Source organism: Ostrea edulis, chromosome 5, assembly GCF_947568905.1.
Source record: "Ostrea edulis chromosome 5, xbOstEdul1.1, whole genome shotgun sequence".
Lineage (NCBI taxonomy): Eukaryota > Metazoa > Mollusca > Bivalvia > Ostreida > Ostreidae > Ostrea > Ostrea edulis.
This window is the reverse complement of record NC_079168.1, coordinates 13,059,463-13,081,810: the sequence shown is the minus strand read 5'-3', so window position 1 is coordinate 13,081,810 and position 22,348 is coordinate 13,059,463. Positions and strand designations below refer to the sequence as shown.

Below are 22,348 nucleotides of genomic sequence, written 5' to 3'. Positions count from 1 at the left end.
TGAAAATCTTTTTTTTCTCAATATATTATATACTGTTTTAGTTTGCTGTTTCTTTTTATATGCAAATTTTGCAGCCTTTCATCTGCATCACTACCAATTTTTGCTTTTTCTTTAATTTTTATGTTTTGTTCTGTCTTTTGAAAGATTCATTTTATTTCATCTTCTTAAACCTTTTTTGTTTGTATATCGATCTTGTTTGAATTTAATGTTTAAATTTTATAGTGAAAAACTTTTGTTTGATTTGTTTTTAATTCTTAACTTCTGAAACTGTCTATAGCTATACAGTATGCGTGTAAATATGTATATATGTTTTTGTTTGTTTGCATGCTTATCTTGTGATATTTTATTTTGTCTGTGATAGTCGGTTTAAGAGCTCTGTAGAGCTCATGTTATTTGTTACTATATTGTATACAGTGCCGACTTTAAATAAAATTTACTTTCTTACTTAATTAGGTCTACTTATATTTATATATTTCTATGTTAATAATCTATAGTCCTGAAAAAGGGACAGGTCGTCCCGAAAATTTGACATTTCACTGTTGTTCATGTCGTTGGTCATATTTAGTGCTTTATATATATATATATATATATATATATGAATGATATTACGAGTCCTAACTAATTGAATTGTAATACGTACATATGAATTCTGATAATTTAGAGATATATAATAGCTAAATAATAAATAAACATATGGGTTTTTTTTTATGTCATTATCATTTCTATCCAATCTGATACATGAAATTTAATGTCTTTGTTCTTGCATTCATTGCTAACAAGTACACACTTGTTGCCCAGGAGTTACTTCCCCATGATGTAAATTAACATTCGGGAAGATTCGGAAAATAAACCGGAAGTGTTTTTTTCCAGCGATATTCTCGCAAAATTCGAGTTTAACCAGAATTACAATTGTGATTTACTTATCAAATACATTTTCAGCATTATATATTGCCACTCAAAATTATAGATAAACGTTGCTGTAAACGAAGCCAGAGGGAAATCCAATCTGACGTCATACTCCGAAAATTTTATATATGGCGGCGCGAATTCTAGGTTTCATCACGTGACCCGATGCCATTGTGAGCGAAGAGACCCAGGTAATGAATGACTGAATTCGAGGAGAGAATATTTCAATTATATGTCCTTATATTGAAATTCTAGGGTTAAATTTTAGAAAATAGAATCTAGGGTTGGTGATTTTATTGGATCTTAGAGTCCTCTATCGGTATTTTGGACTAGGAAAGAAAGTTGAAACGTAAAAGAATATCGAGCATGGCGTCACATGTTCGTACTCCGTGTTTTGTTATTCAGTAAATGCGGGATATGTCAGAACGTGTAGTCTTTTAGAGGCATATTTGTGGGTGTGTAATAAATCTTTGATAATTTCAATATGCAAATCAGATGAATGTGGAATGATATATCCGTTGCCATCGTAGAAATCACTTCCCGTTCTTTTTCGTTGTTGCAACCTTTTGACATACATTTTCATCAACGTGCCTTACCAAGATCTCTTTGTAATTTGAAACGTTTAATGAAGTGCATCAAAGATAATGTTTTATACTAAACTCGTATAGTCTTAGGAATATTCTCTCCAGAAAACTTTCAGAATGCACTAGGCTTTATCCTATTTGCTAATTTAGCATAGTAACAGGAAGCAAGTAGTGTTGACGTTTCAAGAAACCTTGCCTTTTACTTTCATTTTCGAAATAATGAGAGTAATTTGATAACATTGGTATGCAAGGAGTGTCTAAGGAATTGTCTTTTTAAAGTTTTTTCTCTTAATTCAGATGAATCAATTCTTATGAATGCTTAATGATTTGAAATGTTGACAAGGAGTGGTTTCATTTCAGATATTTATAAGCTTATTTATTTATATTTCAGATATATTCATTGTATATAGAGTGTGTAAATACTGTATAGTATGAGTACTACACTGAGCACAAGTCGTGCCAGCAACCGGCAGAATAAGGAAAAACATGTCAAAGCTGCCAAAGACACAACACAGTCCAGAACAGAGGGACCATCAGAAAAGGCCAAGGTTTGTTGACCACTTTCTTGAGAATAACCACTGCATGAATGGAATATATTGTATCCATAACAAAGTGATGAAATATTTGTAGCCAATTACTCCCATCCCTCTTTCACATGATGTTCTCAATTAACATGAAACTAGACTGGCTGTAGAACTGTAACTCTCTGGGAAATAATAGGGACTGACCTGTCACCAGAGCTACGAATCCATCCCTTATAAAAACCTTAGAATTGCGGCAGTTTTTTTTGTGTATGGTTGACGTCTTGTATCGCTGTATTCCCGCGCATCGCTGTCTCAAAGAGTAAATACTAAAAAAATTCTTGCATGTTTTCCTACTACATTTGTGTCCAATCATACATTCAAGCATTTATTGAATCCCCATGTGAACCATAAACCTTGGCTTCTAATTTTGTCTGTTGACTTGGTCTATTCAAAGTTGGCTCTTTTTGATGTCCCTATTGTATCAAAACATTATTTTATATGGATGGTTGTCTTGATTACTTTCATGATTCTGTAATTCTTCTGAATTTTTCGTGGTTTCCTTTGACTAAGACAAACAATGGCAGATCAAGATAGAATTGCAGTGAAGGAAAATAACTCTTCTTACAGAGGATACACAAAAATTATTTCTTTGGACTCAGTTTGACTAAAGGTCAAACATAGACTTTTAGGAGTTAGGACTGATTTTACATGTACAGAAGCTGTGTTTTATGAAAGGGTGTAAGTTCACTCATAAATATAGGTTTTGTTGTATCTTATGATTGCTATATTTTGGTGTGTTAATATGACTTGTACCCTGAAAATGATTACACTGTTTTTCTACGCAAACTTGTAGTTGCCCAAATGCTAATTAGAAAATGTATTGTTTTCTGTTTTTGTGTGGTATGCCATTCTGCACTTTGTTTTAAGATAATCAAAATATGCTCTTTGGTTGGAGAGGGAGGGGTCAGCATTTGGAATATTAGAAAACGAGTATGTTTCATATATTTCCAATTACATTTCCATATGTTTCATACTAAGAGCCTGATAATATACGAATCGGTTATTCTGATACTGATGTTTGTTTGATTGTATTTTGTTGGATGTCCCTCTCCAGAATCTTTCACTCATATACCATTGCCGGTGAAGGGCTGCAAAAATTTAGGCTTGTGCTTGATGCTTATGGCCATTGAGCAGGAAGGGATCTTTATTGTGCCACACCTGCTGATTTTGCGGTCTCATACAAAGGACCGCCCCATTTATTTGCCTGTTGTGACAAGCAAGGGGTACTGAGGACCTATTCTAACCTGGATCCCCACAGGATACTGATGAAATACATAGTGTACATTGAAGAATAACAATCCACTTCATTACAGTATTTTGAAATGTAGTTTACACTATATAATAGAAGTTGCTGTAATCACTTGATCATTTGGTAGAAAATGATTTTGTATGTTAGCTTTGAACACACACAAAATGCACAGAGAATATGGTGTCACAGCAAAGTGATGCAATTAAGTGGTAGTATGACGTCAGAAAATCTTTATTTGTTGTGTGTGTGTTTTTTTTTTATGTGAAACTGAAATGAGTATTTTGCACTGATAAAAATGCATACAGTTTATTTTATTATTTTGTATAGCATGAACATGAGTCTCATCTTTTTCATACCAGTACATCATTCTAAAAATTATTTTCAGGAAATAAATGCTTTCCTGATTTTGAAAACATTTCAAGAGAGTGTACATGTCATTTGATTAGATTACTGTCTTGATTAATAATGATTAATCAGTGACCATAAATTTGTAGATTTCTTACAATTCCCAAGTCAATCATCAAATTATCTGTTATTTTCATGCAGTTTTAAAAGTTACTAGTACCTGTAGATCTATGCCAGTTTCAAAGCACCCATAGACTTTCTCGTAATTTTGCACGTAAATGTGATGACTTAGTGGAACGCAAAGACTCCTAAATTACATATACAATTATGTTTACTTTTGAATTTGTGACCTTAAGTAAAACTGTGTCCAGAAAATCAATAACTTTTTCTTCAGAGGAGAAATTGCAATATTTCACTACAATAAAATTAAACAGTAGCTATTTAGAGAAAGAGAGACAAAGTGAGTTATTAGTCTCTCAAATTATAGATCTATGCATTTTGAAGCTCATTAGAATCTTATTTTGACAGGCCACTCCAGAGCAAATGAGACTAGCACAGCTTACATCTGTTCACTCGAAAGAGGATGCAGAATTTGAAAGGAAAGTCAGTCAGGTAATGAAGTGAATTGCATTGTGTGAAGGTGGCATTTATATTATGGTTTAATATCAGCGATACTAGAGTTGGGTACCGCAGAAAATAAAGGTACCGCGGTATACCGTGGTATTTGCAAAATACCGCAGTACATACCGCAGATTTAATCTTTTAATTGTATGATTCAGTTTTAGTGGATTTTAGTTGTGATTTATTGTATATAATGAGCTGTTATTAGTTTATTGATTGTAAATTGCATTTAATTTATTCAAATATAAATGATAAGGAAAATATCTTATTTAAATCTTAAACCAGTTAACAGAACAAAAGTTTAATCCAAACATAAAAGTATACCGTACATACAATATAGCAGTGTTTCTGTATCATGACTAGAATCGACTGTGACTAGACTACTGACTGGAACGACTATTAAAATAATTAATAGGGGGAAACCTGTGGATTTTATTTGACACGATCTCAAAGTCTAGAAGTTCTTAGAGTCGCGAATGACGAGAACTTCTACATGTAGAATACGCCTGTCCACTTCTCTAAAGAGAATAACGAGAACATGTGCGCACGAACGTGTTCTTGTTCTTCGACCACAATTCCTACATTCTTGCACCTCAAACCCATTAACTCGGCGTTCAGAATCGGCAGGAATTTGTACTCGCGCGACGAACGGTGGTTTCGAACGCACAAGTCTGCATCTGCCATTTTATTTTATTTTTTACTTGGGGTTTGCCTAAGAGGCGGAAATGGTATTCGACCAGCATAAACCAAACAACATAAAAACAATTTTTATAATCTACCTTATATATTAAAATAATAACTTAATGAAATGTTTTCTATTATTTTTTTCTTTAATTTTGATTTGTTTTCATATCATTAATAATCAAATCATCGCAATTTATACTTCGTATGTTTTACCGATTGTGTACAGTTATTAGACTTACCTTTCATTGCATCACAACGAGGGAACGATGTAAATAAAGTGAGTCACTGCGTACACAAATTTCTTTAATTATTTTTTCTTGTTTCAATTTTCTATTTTTGTTAAGAGTTATCAGACTTGAATATACCGGTATTTCGCCTCGTGTACCGCGGTACATACCGGTACCAGAAAAATACCGGTATACCGGTAATACCGCGCACCTCTAAGCGATACAGTGTCATTGTAGAGAGAACACCTGGAAATATCAGAAAGCTTCAGGCTGTAGGCATACAAAATAACCAATTAACTAATAATAGTAATAAACATGAATTGTCATTCAGCAGTTTACATATTTTGCATCACCAGGGACTGACACTAATTTTAATACCAACCTGTCCCTTCGGACAAGTTAACATGAAATTTAGGTTGTCCGAATGGAAAATGTACTTGTCCGAAACTTGTCGCTTTTCACGATCTTTTACCCCACAAATACTTTGCCAACGATAATTGTTGGGCCATGTCTGCTGTCAGACGGTCTTCAACTTATAAACTAATAAAGATTATGATGTAGAAATGATGCCCGATCTGAATGACACTCATTTCTGGCATCAAGCTGACATGTCATTTCTTACGTCGTAATATGTTTTATTTAAGACTATAATGGATCAAATAATCAGAGAATATTCCCCTTAAATTCTTTTTAATAAATTATTATTTGATAACCTATTGATAATTTTTCATTTTGGACATGTTTTTCGTAAAAATTATTGAATTTTAACTTCGGAAAAAGTGTTCTATATCTGTTTGTTCACTTCCAAGAATCACGCGACAATAGAGACATCTGATTGGCGCGATTAAAATACACCGTGAAGCTGATTGGTCGATATTAATGAACAATCTAAATTTAGATCAGGGAAAACCAGAAAAACGCCATATTGATTATCAGATTATTTCTATCGACGAGATGTACTTCAAAAACTTTAAGGACTCTTTTCACGTAGAATTTATTAAAATTTCACGGATACCCTTCATTTATTTTTGGTTGTCCCATCGGACAGGTAAACTACAGAACTTAGTTGTCCGACCACCGTTTTAAGTTGTCCCGGACAATCGGACAGCCGTTAGTGTCAGTCCCTGATCACTCATATTTTCAACCCTGAATTGAAAATAATTGGCAATATTGTTACTTGCTGGTTATTGGTAAATGCCATGAACTACTGGTTGAAGAGAAATTGAAATGAGAAAAAATAAAAATGGAACAATTATTAGAATTCACTTAGGGCTATTCCAGAAATAAATACATGGGGGGGTCGGGAGGCACCTTTTGTATATACCAAGCACCCATAAAAAAAAATAAAAAATTACCCCATGACCCATCAAATTAATAAACTCATTTTACAATGACCCATCTAATAAAAAAAAAAACTAACCAGACCCACCACAAAAATATTTTTAAAAATGAAAACGGTACAAACCTCGCGAGGTTTTCGGGACAAACATTCTAGTCAATGACGCGGTAATGCCTGTGCGACATTGTATCACAGTTGTTCTGAAGAAACGATGTCACATCAACAATCAAAGGCATCTATGGCGGGAATGTTGGAAAGATTGGGAGTCCAAACGATGCTATTATCATGAAATGGGTATGGATATGTTTTTCCACGAATCGTTCGTCTTCTAATAGAGCCCGCGCCCGGAGGCCTCTATATCACCATCACACCGACTGATAAATATAACGCATCGGTACCCTCGTATAAATCAACTAAGGTTTGCCTATTTTTATAAGAAAACGGAATACCTATTGGTTTCAAAATATTCCCATTGCCAAAATCGATGCACTGTAAACTGTAATAATCTACAGAACAGAGCTCGCCGCCATCACGTCCAAAGGGACCATATTAAACGCGCCTCTAATTTGAAGAGTGCCGTAATGGAAAGTTATGCGCTGCAAAGAGCGACAACTCGAATAGTTCTATGTTACTTTCGATTTCGAAAGCACGTTTTCAATTTTCCCTCCGACGTTTTGTAACCAACACGACAAGAGCGACAATAAAAATATTCTGAAAACTCAACACCCACGTGGCACAAAATAAAACAATAGAAACTACCCACTACCCATAATAAATATTTTATTAACAATCCCACCACGGACCAATTAAAATATGAAAAAATACGACCACCCACACAAAAAAATATCATTTGCCGCCCGACCCCCCCATTTGATCATTTCTGGAACAGCCCTTGTCAAAAGGAAATTTAATCTTACGATTCCAGTGATGTAAATTGAAAGGTTGAAACAATTTTATTTGTCATGATACATGTAATTGCAAATTGGATTGAGATTCACTTATTTCTCTACACTGTAAATCAGTTTAAGAGTATAAAGATATTGTCTTAAAATACTACAATTTCAATCCAATGTTTTTACACTTGTCTGCCCTGAATTGTATCTTACTATTGTGACGTCAAATGCTTTGACTGTAACAGTTGACAATCATAATTGTAGTATTTTTACCAATCTTGTCAATTAATGTTTCCATGGTTATGAATAAGATGGACAAAGTTAATTTTAAGGAAGGAAATGATGGGGGTAATTTTATTTCAAAATGAAGTACATCACATAATTGCATAACAGGGGTGTCCTATACCACCTAATTACTATACCTAGAAAAAGCAAGGGGGAACATAGGTATATAGTGATCTGATTTCCTTTCAAAATATATCAATAAATTGTATTCTGTAAAGACAACAGAAAATTGTGGATTGGTAAATGCAATACCTGTTCATTGCAAATTATCTATGAAAAGTTAATGCACAAAAAAGATAACAATGATCTCTTCATAAACCCCTGTTATATTTTTTTCCCTTTTTGTGAAGTGACATAAACCCCCGTTATATTTTTTTCCCTTTTTGTGAAGTGACATGCAATCATTCTTTACGATGGTTATGATATTCAAATATACGTCTTAAAATTTACTACAAGTATTTAATGATCATCAATGCATTTCATAGGACATTGCATGGTATCTGATACCCATTAGATTATGATACATGTAATTGCAGAGTGGATTGAAATGGACTTCTAAAAACTACAGTTTCAATTCTATGTTTTCAAATTGTCCGTGCTAAAAAAATTTTCCTGTTCATGCGGCAGTAGAGCTAGTAATTCAATGTTTTCAAGGGAGTCCAATTTGAGTTAGTATCCGCCCATTGCATTGTGATGTAAAATGTTTTGACTGAGGGATGAAAGTCACAAATACTGTATATTTAATTTCGTGTCTTTTAATGTTCCAGTCTTATCAAACCTGGTCAGTTGGGGTGAATGTGCAACACAAACCAAGAATAATTCACTGTGACCTCGTAGAATCTTATGACCATATTTGAATTGTGTCTGGATAGCTGAGTAGGCCTAGTTCAGAGCATGTAGATGGTTTACTTGGTGAATAAGTTTAATTGTAATTATATCACATCATTACAAATATTATATCCCCCCCCCAAAAAAAAATCTTCAAGAAGCAGATCTTATAATGCAAGGATAAACTGCTCAAATTCCTTCACAAGTGGTTAAGCGGTCTTCTGTAAAGCAGATAAACTGCTCAGATTCCTTCACAAGTGGTTAAGCGGTCTTCTGTAAAGCGTATCTAGGAAAATCATCTCCAGAAGTTTCACTCTCTCAGTAATCATGTTTGTTAAATTAAAACACAGGCAAAATATACATGTATATTAAAATAGATTTTTTATTTAAAATGGACTTATTTTAACTAATATTTATACCTGTCAATGAAACTGTCAATATAAATAGAATTGAAATAGTCTAATAAGATGGTTACTTGCGTGTTCAACATTTATGTAGATTTCAAATGCAATGCATTTTTTTTTTTTCAAGAGAGGGTTGATATATATTTACATACAAATATAGGAAAAAGCTTTAAAAATCTTCTTCTCAAGAACCATTGGGCCAAAGAAGTTGACATTTACATGAAAGCTTTCTGACATAGTGGAGATTCAAGTTTGCAAAGGGTAGTTTGGGCCATAATAGGGACTAAGGTTTTACATGCAAATATATATGGAAAGTCTTCAGATATGGGCCAAGGTGACTCAGGTGAGCGATGTGGCCCATGGGCCTCTTGTTTCTTCTCTTATATTTGTTTGATGTTATTAAGCACAAAGTAGTCCTTTTCAAATTTTCCAAATTTGAACATTTTTCTAATTCTATGGACTCAAGACCCAGTAGGAAAACCCATGGTTATGAGAGAAATTTATTGATTTTACTTGGTATTATGTAAAAGCTTGTCAGTTGGTGCAAAATTTATGATCATTTCCAGGATATTTTATTGGAAACTTATGTTGTAATTGAAATTTTTTCAGGTAATGGAAATTACTGGGAGAGACAAAAATTTGTGTGAAATAGCTTTACAAGACTGCAAAAATGACACAGATCGAGCTGTTAACATGCTACTGGAAAATAATTTCGCAGAGGTAAATATACGGATTGATATTTATACCCCCCGCAACAAGTTGTGGGGGGGGGGGGGGGGGGGTATACTGGAATCGGGTTGTCCGTCCGTCCGTCTGTAGACACAATGGTTTCCAGGCTCTAAAGCGTTATCCTTTCCACCTACAGTCACCATATCATACATATGGACTACCCATGGGATGAAGATGTTCCCTATCGATTTTGGGGTCCAAAGGTCACGCGCACTGGACATCGAAGTAGCAATATGGTTCGGTTTGTCATGCCATTTGTTTTTTACACTCAGAAAAGAGGTAGTTTATACCTATTACCAACACCCTTTGGGAGATTGGGGTAAGCGGGGGGTATTCTTAGTGAGCATTGCTCACAGTACCTCTTCATGGCTTGAAGCTAACTTTTTATGTCACCAGTCCAGTCGGACTGATGGGGTATAATTTTAACCAGTCCGCAGAAAAATTTACCAGCCCAACAGAGTTTTCCAGAATTATAATTAAACATATTTCGTTAATGCCTCTGAGTCAGACAATATTGTAACACTTAAATGTGGGATTTATATTTACGAATCAGATTCGTCTGATATCTTCAGATCGAAGCATACCAAATATGTGTATAAGATTTCATAAGTATATTTTCCAAAATGATGCTTTAGAAATTTACCCAGTCCCGTTGGACTGACTAAAATAAATGTCAGTCAGTCCGCCAGACTTTTAACCAGTCACAGACTGACGGGCATATGTTAATTTCGAGCCCTGCTCTTGTTTGATTTAAACTTACAGATCTATAACTTGCTATTTTGAAAGAATTGTAAAGGAAATTAAGAGATTTATGTTATGTTAGTTTGAAGACAAAGTGTCGAAATTCCTTGAAAAGATCACAGCATATGGGAGATTAGTATGGCAAGAGATGAATGATTATTGTAAAATCACTTATTCAGGGAATGGGTGAATGGAGGGAAACGACAAAGAAGAAGAAAAGACCAGCACCCTCCACCAATTCCAACAAAACAGACCCCAGCAGTAATCACATAGAAGAGGAAGCTCCTAAAGTGGAACAGAACACAGATACAGAAAAACCAGAAAGACGGGAACGACCGGAGAGCAGCAGTCGACGAAACAAACGACCTGATACCCGCCCCCCTCGTCTGGCTAACAAGGGGAGGGGGCGAGACAAGCCTGATTACTTTCGTACTGACAAGATGAATGGTGATACAGAGAAGTAAGTTTTAAAAATGATTTTGAGTTATTTCTGTGCTGAGAACTTGGTGCTTAGTTAGGTATGAAAAGAATTCATTCACCCAACTAATGACTACCATTACATGTGTAAATGTGTAATTCAGTTTCTCATATGCAATTTAATTTGGATGAAACACAAATTAGGTGAAAATCAATATCCAGGGAGTCAAGGAACTGTGATACTAATTCCGAAAATCATTTTCTTTTAGTGTTTAGCATTTATTTTTGTTGTTGTTTATTTGCTATGGTTGAATCTTTAAATTGAAGCTGCTTTTTGACATTCTCATCATCTTTCTCAGTGAGTGTAGGCGTACTTTGTCCCACTCGGACATTCACTCAGTTTCACTAAATGCACCTCAGAAACGAAGAGCTTGCATGTTGTATTTTCTGTGAAGTAGAATACATCTATGTATCAGACAAAAAACATTTGATAGCAAATATGTGTATTTTCGGGATGTGAAGGTAACATGTTATGTAGTACTGTTAAAACAGTCTATACGAAAGTTTTTTGGACCACACAGGACATTCGGTCCTGTGTAATCAATGAACACACCGGACCGAACCAAATTTTGTCAGACCAAAAAACCTAATGTAAAAAAGAGAAAAACGTGAAAATGCAAAACCAAGGAAATCTTATTTATTATACTAGTAATACTATACCAGGGATCCCTCCCGCATAATACTTTAGACGGTCCATGCGGTTTAATCACATACATTTACGTATTTGGATTTGTGTGATAACATTTAATTGACTCCGCGTCAAAATAATAAAGCTTAAAACTGAATACTGAGACATCGGACATTCCGGTCCGGTGTAAAAAATGACACATCGGACCTGAGGCACTGCACATCGGTTAGGGCTGGGACGATTCAGGGTTAGCTCGATTCGGTTCGGTTTCGATTCAGAACAGCACGGTTCGGTTATTTTCGATTCGGTTCATGTTAGATCCAATTTATCTAATGACACCACAAAAATTGACAATTTTAATGAGTAGCATATTTGATTTGATTTAATTCAAGTTATATAACTATATGTTGTCATTTGTAAACATCATATCTATTCATAATGGCATTTTATAACTTTGATAGAAAAAAGAAAACACTGACAGTCTATCAAAATTTGTTATATTAATGTGCTGCATAAGTTTTGGATTATTAAACAAATCTATAGTGAATCTAAAATGTATATGATATTGTTTTCATTGATATGCAAAAATTCAACAATTCTATCAATTGAGAGTCTTTGAAAATCTCTCCTTTATTGATTTACTTCTCTCATGTTAACTGTCAAATCTGTGTCATTACTTACGATGTTGATTTCACTCCACCACTGACAGAAATGCTATATATGTCATGTAAAGATAAACTGCAATGATCTTACGGACCATATTCTGTTGGTATCTGAGTGGTGAAAATGCTAACTCTTAACACAGTAGTGATTTAAATCTCCGTTGCATAAAAAACCACATGTTTTCAACATCACTCGGACGCCATATTTGTTGTTTTGGTGTAAGTAAAATCTAAACCGAACCGAACCGAAATCCGGAATTTGTAATCGGTGCATCGAATCGAATGGTATGAATCGCGGTGCACCGAAATTTTCGGTGCACCGCACAGCCCTAACATCGGTCAGGTCCGACGGTTCGATGTCTTTCGCATAGACTGTTAAAAAAACAAATATACATCTGTGCACAGGAATTTAAAAATTTCAAAGAAAGAATGAATGTGTATTGAAGTTTTTTGGTCAACACATTTGTTTACAAAGATGTGAGTTTTTCCGTTTTGCAACACCTAAACCATCATGACCAAGGTCTTTTGTATATAAACAAAATCTTGGTGGTTTTTAAGTGCAACTGGAAATTTTTCCTGACAAGAGAATGGTTGTGAATTGAGAGGATTAGGAAAAGAGTTAATATACTATAGAGCCCTGGAAATTACAATTGTGTAATAGGTTTGTGCACATTTATTTCAGTGACATTAATTTTGGAACATTCAACAAAGAACGTGATGGTGAGGGGAGTCGTGGACGTGGTCGAGGGAGGGGTCGTGGCCGGGGCCGGGGTGCTGGAGGGACCAGCAGTGGCCGAGGAAGGTAAAGTTGTGTGATTCTCCGTGACATGCAGAGACTTTTTAATTTTGTTTGATTATCAAGCAAGGGTTTTGATTGGAGATGGATGAGGTCTACTGATACATGTACTTTTCACAGCTCTTCTGAATAACTATTGAAACAAAAACAGATATATTTTTACCGTTCATGTCAGACGGGATGTATAAAATGATACGGCGATCATGTCCATATCTGCGTTAGCTTTCTTATGTCTGGTTCATAGATTAAAATACTATGAGACCCAGAATCATCAAACTTTGTTGATACATCTTGGGTAGAGGGTGGCCACACTTTAAAGTTGTCACTCTGATCTTTGATTAAGATGATACGGACAAATATGGTGATTATTTTGTCTAGAATCATCAAACTACATGTAAGTCAGAGTTAATCTATCTTAAGAACAAGGTGGGTTGCACTCTACATCATTTGTCTCACGAGAATAATGAACTAAGCCATGTGTTTGTAAGGAGTTCAGTCGAACATACAAAGATAATTTTGATAAGAGCCAAATTCCATTTGTCCAGTTAAAGATCAATTAATGACAGTAATTATATCTTGTGAACAAAATCTAAATGCATGTAATGAAATGAAACACGTTTTGAAATGTAGTTATTTTGCACAATACAAGAGATATATTGACAAGTCAGTTGTACCAAGGTTAGCATTAATTTGGCTGGTTATGATAAATAAACATCTGACGGGCGTATCGTATGTGGTGACAGTACACTGTCATTTATTTGGGTGTTTATGATCAATAAACATCTGACGAGCGTATCGTATGTCGTAGCAGTACACTGTCATTTATTTGGCTGGTTATGATCAATAAATATCTGACGGGCGAATCGTATGTCGTGGCAGTACACTCTGTCATTTATTTGAAGCAGGGTTTATCTTTCCCTGTATAATGAATAACAGAAAAGTGATAGTTTGCGTTTACATGTACAGTGTATGTACACAAATCACTAGTGGTTCTGAAGTAAATCACATTTTATTCATGAGGACATTACATGTAATTTTGCAAGACAAGGCAATCGCTAAAAGTTAGTTCTCATGAATTAACTAATTATACATATAGAAGACTGATTTGCAAAAGTTATGCCTCATGAATAAATACATCGTTGTATCCACGCGAAAGTAAGGTCTTGTGAAAGGAACGTGATCTGCAGTAGTATGCATTTTACAATGATGATTTTCTGTGCTTAATTAATGGAAATCTGATAATTTTGTTAAAGAAATCCTATTATTTCATAGAACATCAAATGTTTTGAACTGTTTTCAGTTCCTTTATAAAATCTGCTTTTTGTCTGGTTGTAATATTTAATTCAATGTTTTTCATATCACGATTCCCCATTTTTATCCAGATATGAAATTATATTCCATCGATTTACATCTCCGTCCCCTTTGTTTAGTAGGTATGAATGAAGATAATGTTCAAAAGTAAATTTGATACTGATAAGTTTGGATGATGGCGGGGAAATCATTGATTCCAGACAACATTGTAAAATATGTTGATAAAGATGTGAAAAACGATTGGAATTCGTGCTGGCTTGAGCGTGAAGTCAACAATAAAAAAATCAGTGAATAATAATAAGGATAAATTCTTTTATTTAGACAGGATACCTCAATTACATTTGAAGATCAAATACAGAACAAATTATATTGAAAATGGATGTAAAAGTAGTTTGAAATTTAAACAGTGAGGAAGGTCTTGTAGTGGTTTACTTTATTACTGTCTGATGATAACCAATTATGAATGAATTAACCAATTATGAATTTTCTTCAGTGACTCTGTCCCTGCACCCCCAGAAGGGAGCCTCATAGGGGCCCCTTATACCCCCAATCTTTTCAGATGTTTTTGTTTCCAATTAAAATCATCACTTACAAACTGATCTTGATATATGTATAACTATATCATGGTTTCTGTTTTATTGCAGAAGTTTTAACAGACCACAGAGATTTGAGGGTGGTCCTCAGATTGACACATGGACCAATGAGACAGCTGAGAATGCAGAGAAGGAGAATTTCAGTATGTACATGTGCACAGTCAATAGTCGCTCATCATGGTATGATGAAATGTCTATTCTCAATAATTCTCTTGTTACATGTCCATCCCCGATAAATCTCACTTCATGGTATGATGAAATGTCCATTCCCGATAAATCTCGTTTGGTGGTATGATGAAATGTCTATTCCCAATAAATCATTTGCTATATGGTATAAGGGGCGAGATCAAAAGATCGATGTCGAATAAAAATCTAAATTCAAATAGTTATAGGGAGGGGGATAAAATCTCCCGTTAGTTTCTATCATCCGACATCGATTACACTTTAGTAGAAAAAGAAAAAAGACAATTGATTGTTAAAACCACATAATGATATTACATTTTAATGAACATTTAATAGTTTTAATGTACACTTTCATTTGTAAATACACAGTAGAAAAGGTATACATTTTCATCAGTCACAGTCTTGAACATGCAGCAATGTCTTCCGTTACACTTTTCATCCATATCGAATCCGGAAACTATTATGGCCCTTTAGGTCTTTGATAAATACATGAACCTGTATATTTTATTATGCAAGGGAAACCAAATACAATTGAAACTAATATTTGGATCAAGTTACTGTGGTGATAATCTATAGCATATCTCCTGTAATCTTCGAAATCATTTCTTCCTTGTGCATTTGTAAATATACTTTCACGAAATTTTTGAATATTGACTAATTAATTTACTGGTAATTTTAGCAGGTGGCTGGGGAGATATGGAAGATTGGAATGAAGATCAGTGGACTGGAAATGTATGCATTTCATTAAATGAACTTTTGATATAATGCAGACCACGTGCTAAAACATTTGTTATAATGAGATATCGTATAAGTGGATTATTTTAGCATGATAAAAATTTACTGATTTTTCCATAAAAAAGAGTATGAATACATGTATTTAGTAAGAGCTAATTTTAGTGACTTTATAAAACCAGGAAAGATTACTATTATCTCCAATATGGAATAAATTGTTAGCAATGTTTAATTTTAGCGATCTCATCACTCTTGCTAATAATACCAAAATTAAATCCTCACCTAAAATTCTGCTTATACGGTATTACATGTCAATAAACTATCTGAATAATCTCACAGCAACTGAAATTACAGTTTGATGAATATTGTTTTATACTGAAATTACATTTTGATGAATGTTGTGTTTTATAATGAAATTACAATTGGATGGATCTTGTGTTTTATTAAACTGACCTTGGACTTCGAAATTTCTCTCTGGATTTTGCAGCTCACCGAATCCAAGGTGTTTACGGCTTCAACACAGAACACTCAGAAATCCGAGAATTCCAGCAGCTTGAATGATTCCTCCAATGGAATTGGTCAGAGGTGTGTTGTACAGTGTATATTGCTCATTTTGATTAAAATTCTTGTATCATACAAATACATGTATATAAAAGGATTTAAATGGTGAAAACCTGGCATTTCTAATAGATGTACTATATCTATTGAGAGCTGTTCATATTTACTCCCTTTCTCTCTACAGATTAATGTGCTATTTATATTGAGAACAGTTCATATAGATTCTATTTTCTCTCTACAAATTAGATGTGCTATTTATATTGAGAGCAGTTCACATTGACTCCCATTCTCTCAACAGATAAGATGTGCTATTTATATTGAGAGCAGTTCACATTGACTCCCTCTCTCAACAGATTAGATGTGTTATCTATATTGAGAGCAGTTCATATTGACTCCCTTTCTCTCTACAGATTAGATCTTGGAGCTTTACTACAGAAGCCCAACAGTGATTCAGAATCAGCCTTCATATCCCAGTTCAACCAGCAAGCTACCGAGTCCATTAAAAACTCCATTGGCGTAAGTGAATCATCCTTTTAATTTCTAAATAGTTATATTTAGCTCACCTGAGCTGAAAGGTTAAGTTAGCTTTGCCGTCACTTTTTTCCGGCATCCATCTGTCTGTCCATCCATAGACTTTCAAGCATTGTAGACTTTTCAGTAAGTGGTGCCTAAGAAACCAAGAATAAAATTTTTGTGGCCTAACAAGTTGAAACATTCCTAACAAGGGACTATAATTTTGAATAAAAAATGTACATGTATGTATTTTGTTTATGATTGATAAGGTGTTGAACATCTGTGAATTCTTCCTGTAGATTGGTTCTGGGAATCGAGCGCAGTATTCTAGTCAGGAGTCTAGTCGGTCCACTTTCAGTGGCAGTACTCTGACAAGTTCGGCATTGACCAATCATCTGCAGTCCTCATCTTTGACCTCCCAGCTTCCTAGCTCTTTGGCCAGTGACATAACATCGTCACTGTCAAATTCTCAGGCCACAGCAGCAGTTGATGCCCTGGTTTCAACATTTACGCAGCAGGGTCAGAACATTGCAGCTAACGCCAATCTGGACCAAATCAATAGCGGTAATTTACTGCCATCTCAGAATTCCAGTTCAGACTCCTCTTCTACAGGAAATCTGCAATCTGTGTTACAACAACAGAGACCAAAACCTCAACGGTCAAAACTTCCTCCACCTTCAAAGGTAACCCAGGCGAGTTTGATTGTGCTGTACTCTGTTGAACATTTATCTATTGTCTATTGAAGAGAAAGTGGTGTTGCAAGGGGGGTGTGTGTGATACAAATTTGACAAACAAGATTACAAGTCAATTAGAATTTTAATGACTTTATATGCAACTTTGTAGATTCCTGCTTCAGCTGTAGAAATGCCGGGACACCAGAAGCATCAGATGGGAAATCTGGATGTCCAGTTTGGGAACTGGGAGTCTTCTGCTGAGACCTCACTTTTCAGTTTCGGATCCTCGGTGGACTCTGTTGCCAAGAGCATGGCTAGTAGTACACTACCTAGCAGGTAAAAGGACAAGGATATGGAAAAACTGGTCTAAGTGGCAGTTAGAAATCGGCTTCTCATGCCAATTTCAAAAATAGATGCAGTATTGCTAAGATATAATATTTCCCCCCTTCATTTTATTTTACTTGGAAAGGATATGATGTGGTCACCACATGTTTCAAAATGAATTAAAAGATAGGAAAAGTTCACATTTGATATCATCAAGTGCATCACAGTACAGTGTTGCATTGGTATGTTGTGATTCAAAATGAAATTTTATCTGGGTTTTAAAAAGTTAGATCGTTTATGTATATTGTACATGTACCTTAATATTTTCTAGTGTAAGACAAGAAAATATTGCAATTACATTTGCAGTAGATGGAGTTTTAATTTTTGGGCAGTATATATTACAATACATACATCTCAGTGTATCGATACATGTTTTAACTGCATTCTAATATTCGTAGGCTATAGAATATGGTTTTTGGATGTTTTTTTGGTTTTTTCCCCAGTTCTTATTCTTGTCTTAAGATTGATTAAAGTTGACAAATTGTGTAATGTTTCCTATTGTTTTCAGTACAAACACTTCAATGAACAATCATATTTCTCAACAAAATGAATCTGTGATGACAGAGAGGAATTCAACTCCTCCCAACAGCAGCTCATCAATGGCAAATCAGGAATCTCCAAGAACCAGCATGTTTCATAACTCACCCTACACAACTCCAACCAAAAAAGACACTTCAGCTCTTAGCCAAAATCAGGTAAAGCAGGAAATGTCATCTGTTTTCAGATTTTGGGGAAACTGGAAGAAACAATAGCCAGAGAAATTAGTTTGCTTGTTTTTTTTTTGTTTTGTTTTATTTTTTTTGTTTTTTGGTTATAAGTTGTTTAGTAGGATTTAGAATGTGGTAATTTGATGTTACAGAGGAGTCCACATGAAAGCATAGCATTCCCTCAATCTCAGACTGACCGGAAATCCAGTCCTATGATAGGATCACAAAGACCAGGATCAAATCAAAGTAAGTCCAATAGGAAACGCCTACCTTTTCACTGCATTATTTTAAAGGTTCTACACAAACGAACAAAGCAGGTGTAAAATGTTTGTGGTCATTTAACTTCTAACAATTCATTGTATTCAACCTTTTCACTGCATTATTGTAAAGGTTCTATGCAAACAAACAAAGGCGATTTAAAATGTTTATGGTCATTGAACAAGTCGTGGTATTCAACCTTTTCACTGCATTATTTTGAAGGTTCCATGCAGACAAGCAAAGCAGATTCCTCACTGAATTTTTCTCAGACTGCTCCCGGTGGTTACCAGTCTTCATACCACCAGTCACAGTCTGTGCTCACCAATTCCTCCGGGCTCAGTAACTCCTCAGGTCTAGCGAGGGAGGTTCCAGGGCTCTCTCGGGAGGCCCCGGGTCTAACCCGCGATCCCTCAGTCTTGTCATCCATGGATGCAGCTGGATTGTCAGTGTCAAGTGGTCTTTCAAACTCAACCGGATTAACAAACTCAACTGGAATGTCTACTACATCTGGACTAGTGAATTCATCAGGGTTGTCAAGTTCTAGAGATCCATCCTCATTAACAGGTGCTCCAGGCCTGAGTAACTCATCTGGATTAACGAACACAGGGAATCTCCAAAGTTCAGGACTTTCTAATTCCACTGGTCTGTCAAACAGCAGTGGAATGGGTAGCACTGCCTTCAGTACAACACAACAGAACTCCTATCAGAGCCAATATCAATCAAGCCATTACCCAGCTAGTCAGAACCAGTATCAATCTGGTCAAAGCTCGTACAATTCTGGTGCTTCACAGTATCAAAATCAATACCATCAGAACTATGGACAGTCTGGCTCTTCATTCCCTAATCAAAATTCATATGGAAGTGGAACTAGTTACAATTCCCAATCCTCACAGAGCTCTCTGTATCAATCTGTGCCCACTACATACCCAAATCAGAACCCTGCCTCTCAAAATGCCCAGAATTCCCTTTACCATCAGTCATCGCCCTCATCTTACCAACAGAACAGTCAGACGTACCACAGAGACTCGCAGGCCCCCGGTGCCTACTCTACCCCTGTCTCTCAGTCTAACTCCAATTCATACCAAAGAGATGGTAGTCAGTCAGGCCTTTCCACCACTGTGTCACAGACCCAGGCGGGATATGCATCTCAGTCGTATGGGTCGTCCCAGCATCAAAACAGCTTGCCATCCAACTTACAAACATCACCCTTAAATCCCAACAAATTGGGAGATTCTCTTTCCAAGATGTCTGTGAAAGATTCTTCCATTGACACAAGGCAGTCACCTCAGGTAGGATTTAATTAGTTGTTAAAATTTGCATATGCACATTGTTATTAATTAATTGAGAAATTAGAAATGGTGAATTACATGGAGTGAGATTCAGGAAGTGGCAGGGTCATCAGTTGTGTGTTGCTGATAAGTCAGGGGTGTGATTTTTTTTCCTCATTTCTGAGGAAATCCTCTGATTGGCTCTGTTTAAAAAAAAAATGAAACACTTGGTTTGATCTAAAGTGACAGAAAATATTTTTCCAGGCAGTGTGAGATGTTTTTCTCCCTTTTTGACCTGTTTTTTTTTTTATTTCTGAGGAAGTTCAGTCACATCCCTGATAAATGTAGTGCAGCAAAAGTAATTTTGAAGGTCAGATCACCAGAGATGTTGAAATTGAAGGCGGCTATGCAGGATTTGTTTCCTGTACCCCTGCTGGTTTTTGTAATATTACCTACTAGTATAGTATATCATATCCTACTATTAAATAACATTGAATGTAGAAAGTAGATGTAACGTTGCTGAAGTTTGGTTAAATCAATACTGTCTGATCAGGTTACTTTTGTTTGAATTATTAAACCTAAATATTTTCATTAAGCATTAGGACTGATAGTGTCAGACTGATGAAAATTCTGCTCCATAGTAAAGGTCTGATGGTTTTGAATATCTCTGAAGCAGTTTAACACTTGATAATACACATTTCTCACTGCTACCGTATATGCTCGCCTATAAGTCGGTCCGCCGATAAGTCGGTTGTATTTTTTAAGGTTATTTTGTAGGAATTTGCCATTGACCTGCTTATAAGTCGGTACAAATTTTTGTCAGAATTGGTTGACAATTTCAAGTCAATGCTCTAGTGTTTTTACCTTTGTTTCAAAAAATATTTAGAGAAATTAATAATTATGAGGTGCTCAATATCCAAGTCATATCTGGTTGGGGTTTAAACGCAACCCATGATCTATTATGGACAATGATCCCTTGTTTACCTAAGCAATTGTGGTCTCCTAATTACCAGCTAATATACATGTACTTAGTCGCGAAAACTGTTATTGTGGATATTCTGGTATAATTCATTGTATTAAAGTTTTTAAGAGTCAAGAATGATGATCTAAATTATCCATTAACAATATTCAATCTTTTATGAAATATATTTCAGCCGGTATACATATGAATATTTCAATATTAAATCGGGTTCGTATTTCAATTTTACCGATAAATGATAGATTAGTTGAATTGAAAGTATTAGTTACCATAACTAGATAAAAATATGTAAATACTTGTACTTTATACACAATTTTAAAGTACATAAACAATACAATATGTCTAGATATTTGTGAACAATAATCATTTGTGTGGTAGTCCATGATAATCGTCAAAGTTGTTTAAAAAACTCTACATTATGCCGCCTAGAAAAATACCAATCTTCTTAGGACGTGCCTATAAGTCGGACATAGAGTTTTGGACCAAATATTGACTCCCAAAAATCCAACTTGTAGGCGAGTATATACGGTACATCATGGAGATTTAGAATTTGTTCTTGCATGATGCCATGAATGCTGCGTTGACTTGTTTGTTAAAATACTGATTCCCATGATTTACATGTACCGATTTGAAGAAAAGTCTGTTTCATTTCAGTCTTTGTTATAAGATTCGGTACATTACCTAAAAAATACTGAAAATCATATACAAGGGTTTAAAAATATACTGGTCAGAGGTCCAGGACCTGAAATTTATGGGTATGACTAGCTATTTATCATGTTTATCATAGTTCATGCTGGTCGGAGGTCCAGGACCTGAAATTTATGGGTATGACTGGCTATTTATCATGTTTATCACAGTTCATGGAACCAGTAGTTAGTATTAAGCAGAAAAAAAATGTTTTAAAACGATTTTATAAAATAAAAATATTGGTAGGGTGTTTAAACATTGTTTCAGTTTTTTTTTTTTTTTTTTTTTTTTACCAATGGACTAATGATTTAATGTTAAAAGCTTAGTAGTCCTGGGACCAGTGAATGTTTAGGGAAAATTTAAACCCCTGCATATATTTTGTTGAGGATAATTTTTGTGGAATCAGAAAAACAGTTTCTTCCATTATATCTTTACTTCATGGATCGGTTACAAGTTATTACTGCTAATTACAGCCAGGTGTTAACAACACAGTATTATATACCCATCAATGTATCGTTC

At 35.1% G+C, this 22,348-nt stretch overlaps 1 protein-coding gene across 10 annotated transcripts in view; it reads left to right on the top strand.

The window, feature by feature from the left end:
* Nucleotides 1-831: 831 nt before the first annotated feature.
* Nucleotides 832-22,348, top strand: part of LOC130055142 (ubiquitin-associated protein 2-like) — a 35,712-nt gene continuing 14,195 nt past the window's right edge. For 4 of the 10 annotated variants that reach the window (XM_056166727.1, XM_056166723.1, XM_056166725.1 and 1 more), the window contains exons 1-15: nucleotides 832-1,097; nucleotides 1,882-2,038; nucleotides 4,197-4,280; nucleotides 9,559-9,669; nucleotides 10,599-10,879; nucleotides 12,869-12,988; nucleotides 14,938-15,029; nucleotides 15,749-15,801; nucleotides 16,289-16,386; nucleotides 16,770-16,875; nucleotides 17,172-17,555; nucleotides 17,716-17,882; nucleotides 18,439-18,625; nucleotides 18,790-18,883; nucleotides 19,118-20,184. In XM_056166727.1, the coding sequence (XP_056022702.1) occupies nucleotides 1,922-2,038; nucleotides 4,197-4,280; nucleotides 9,559-9,669; nucleotides 10,599-10,879; nucleotides 12,869-12,988; nucleotides 14,938-15,029; nucleotides 15,749-15,801; nucleotides 16,289-16,386; nucleotides 16,770-16,875; nucleotides 17,172-17,555; nucleotides 17,716-17,882; nucleotides 18,439-18,625; nucleotides 18,790-18,883; nucleotides 19,118-20,184 (2,961 nt within the window). In that variant the 5' untranslated portion in view covers nucleotides 832-1,097; nucleotides 1,882-1,921. Of the gene's footprint in view, nucleotides 1,098-1,638; nucleotides 1,733-1,881; nucleotides 2,039-4,196; nucleotides 4,281-9,558; nucleotides 9,670-10,598; nucleotides 10,880-12,868; nucleotides 12,989-14,937; nucleotides 15,030-15,748; nucleotides 15,802-16,288; nucleotides 16,387-16,769; nucleotides 16,876-17,171; nucleotides 17,565-17,715; nucleotides 17,883-18,438; nucleotides 18,626-18,789; nucleotides 18,884-19,117; nucleotides 20,185-22,348 lie in introns of those variants that run through there. The other 6 variants (XM_056166726.1, XM_056166722.1, XM_056166724.1 and 3 more) reach the window with 3 other exon arrangements.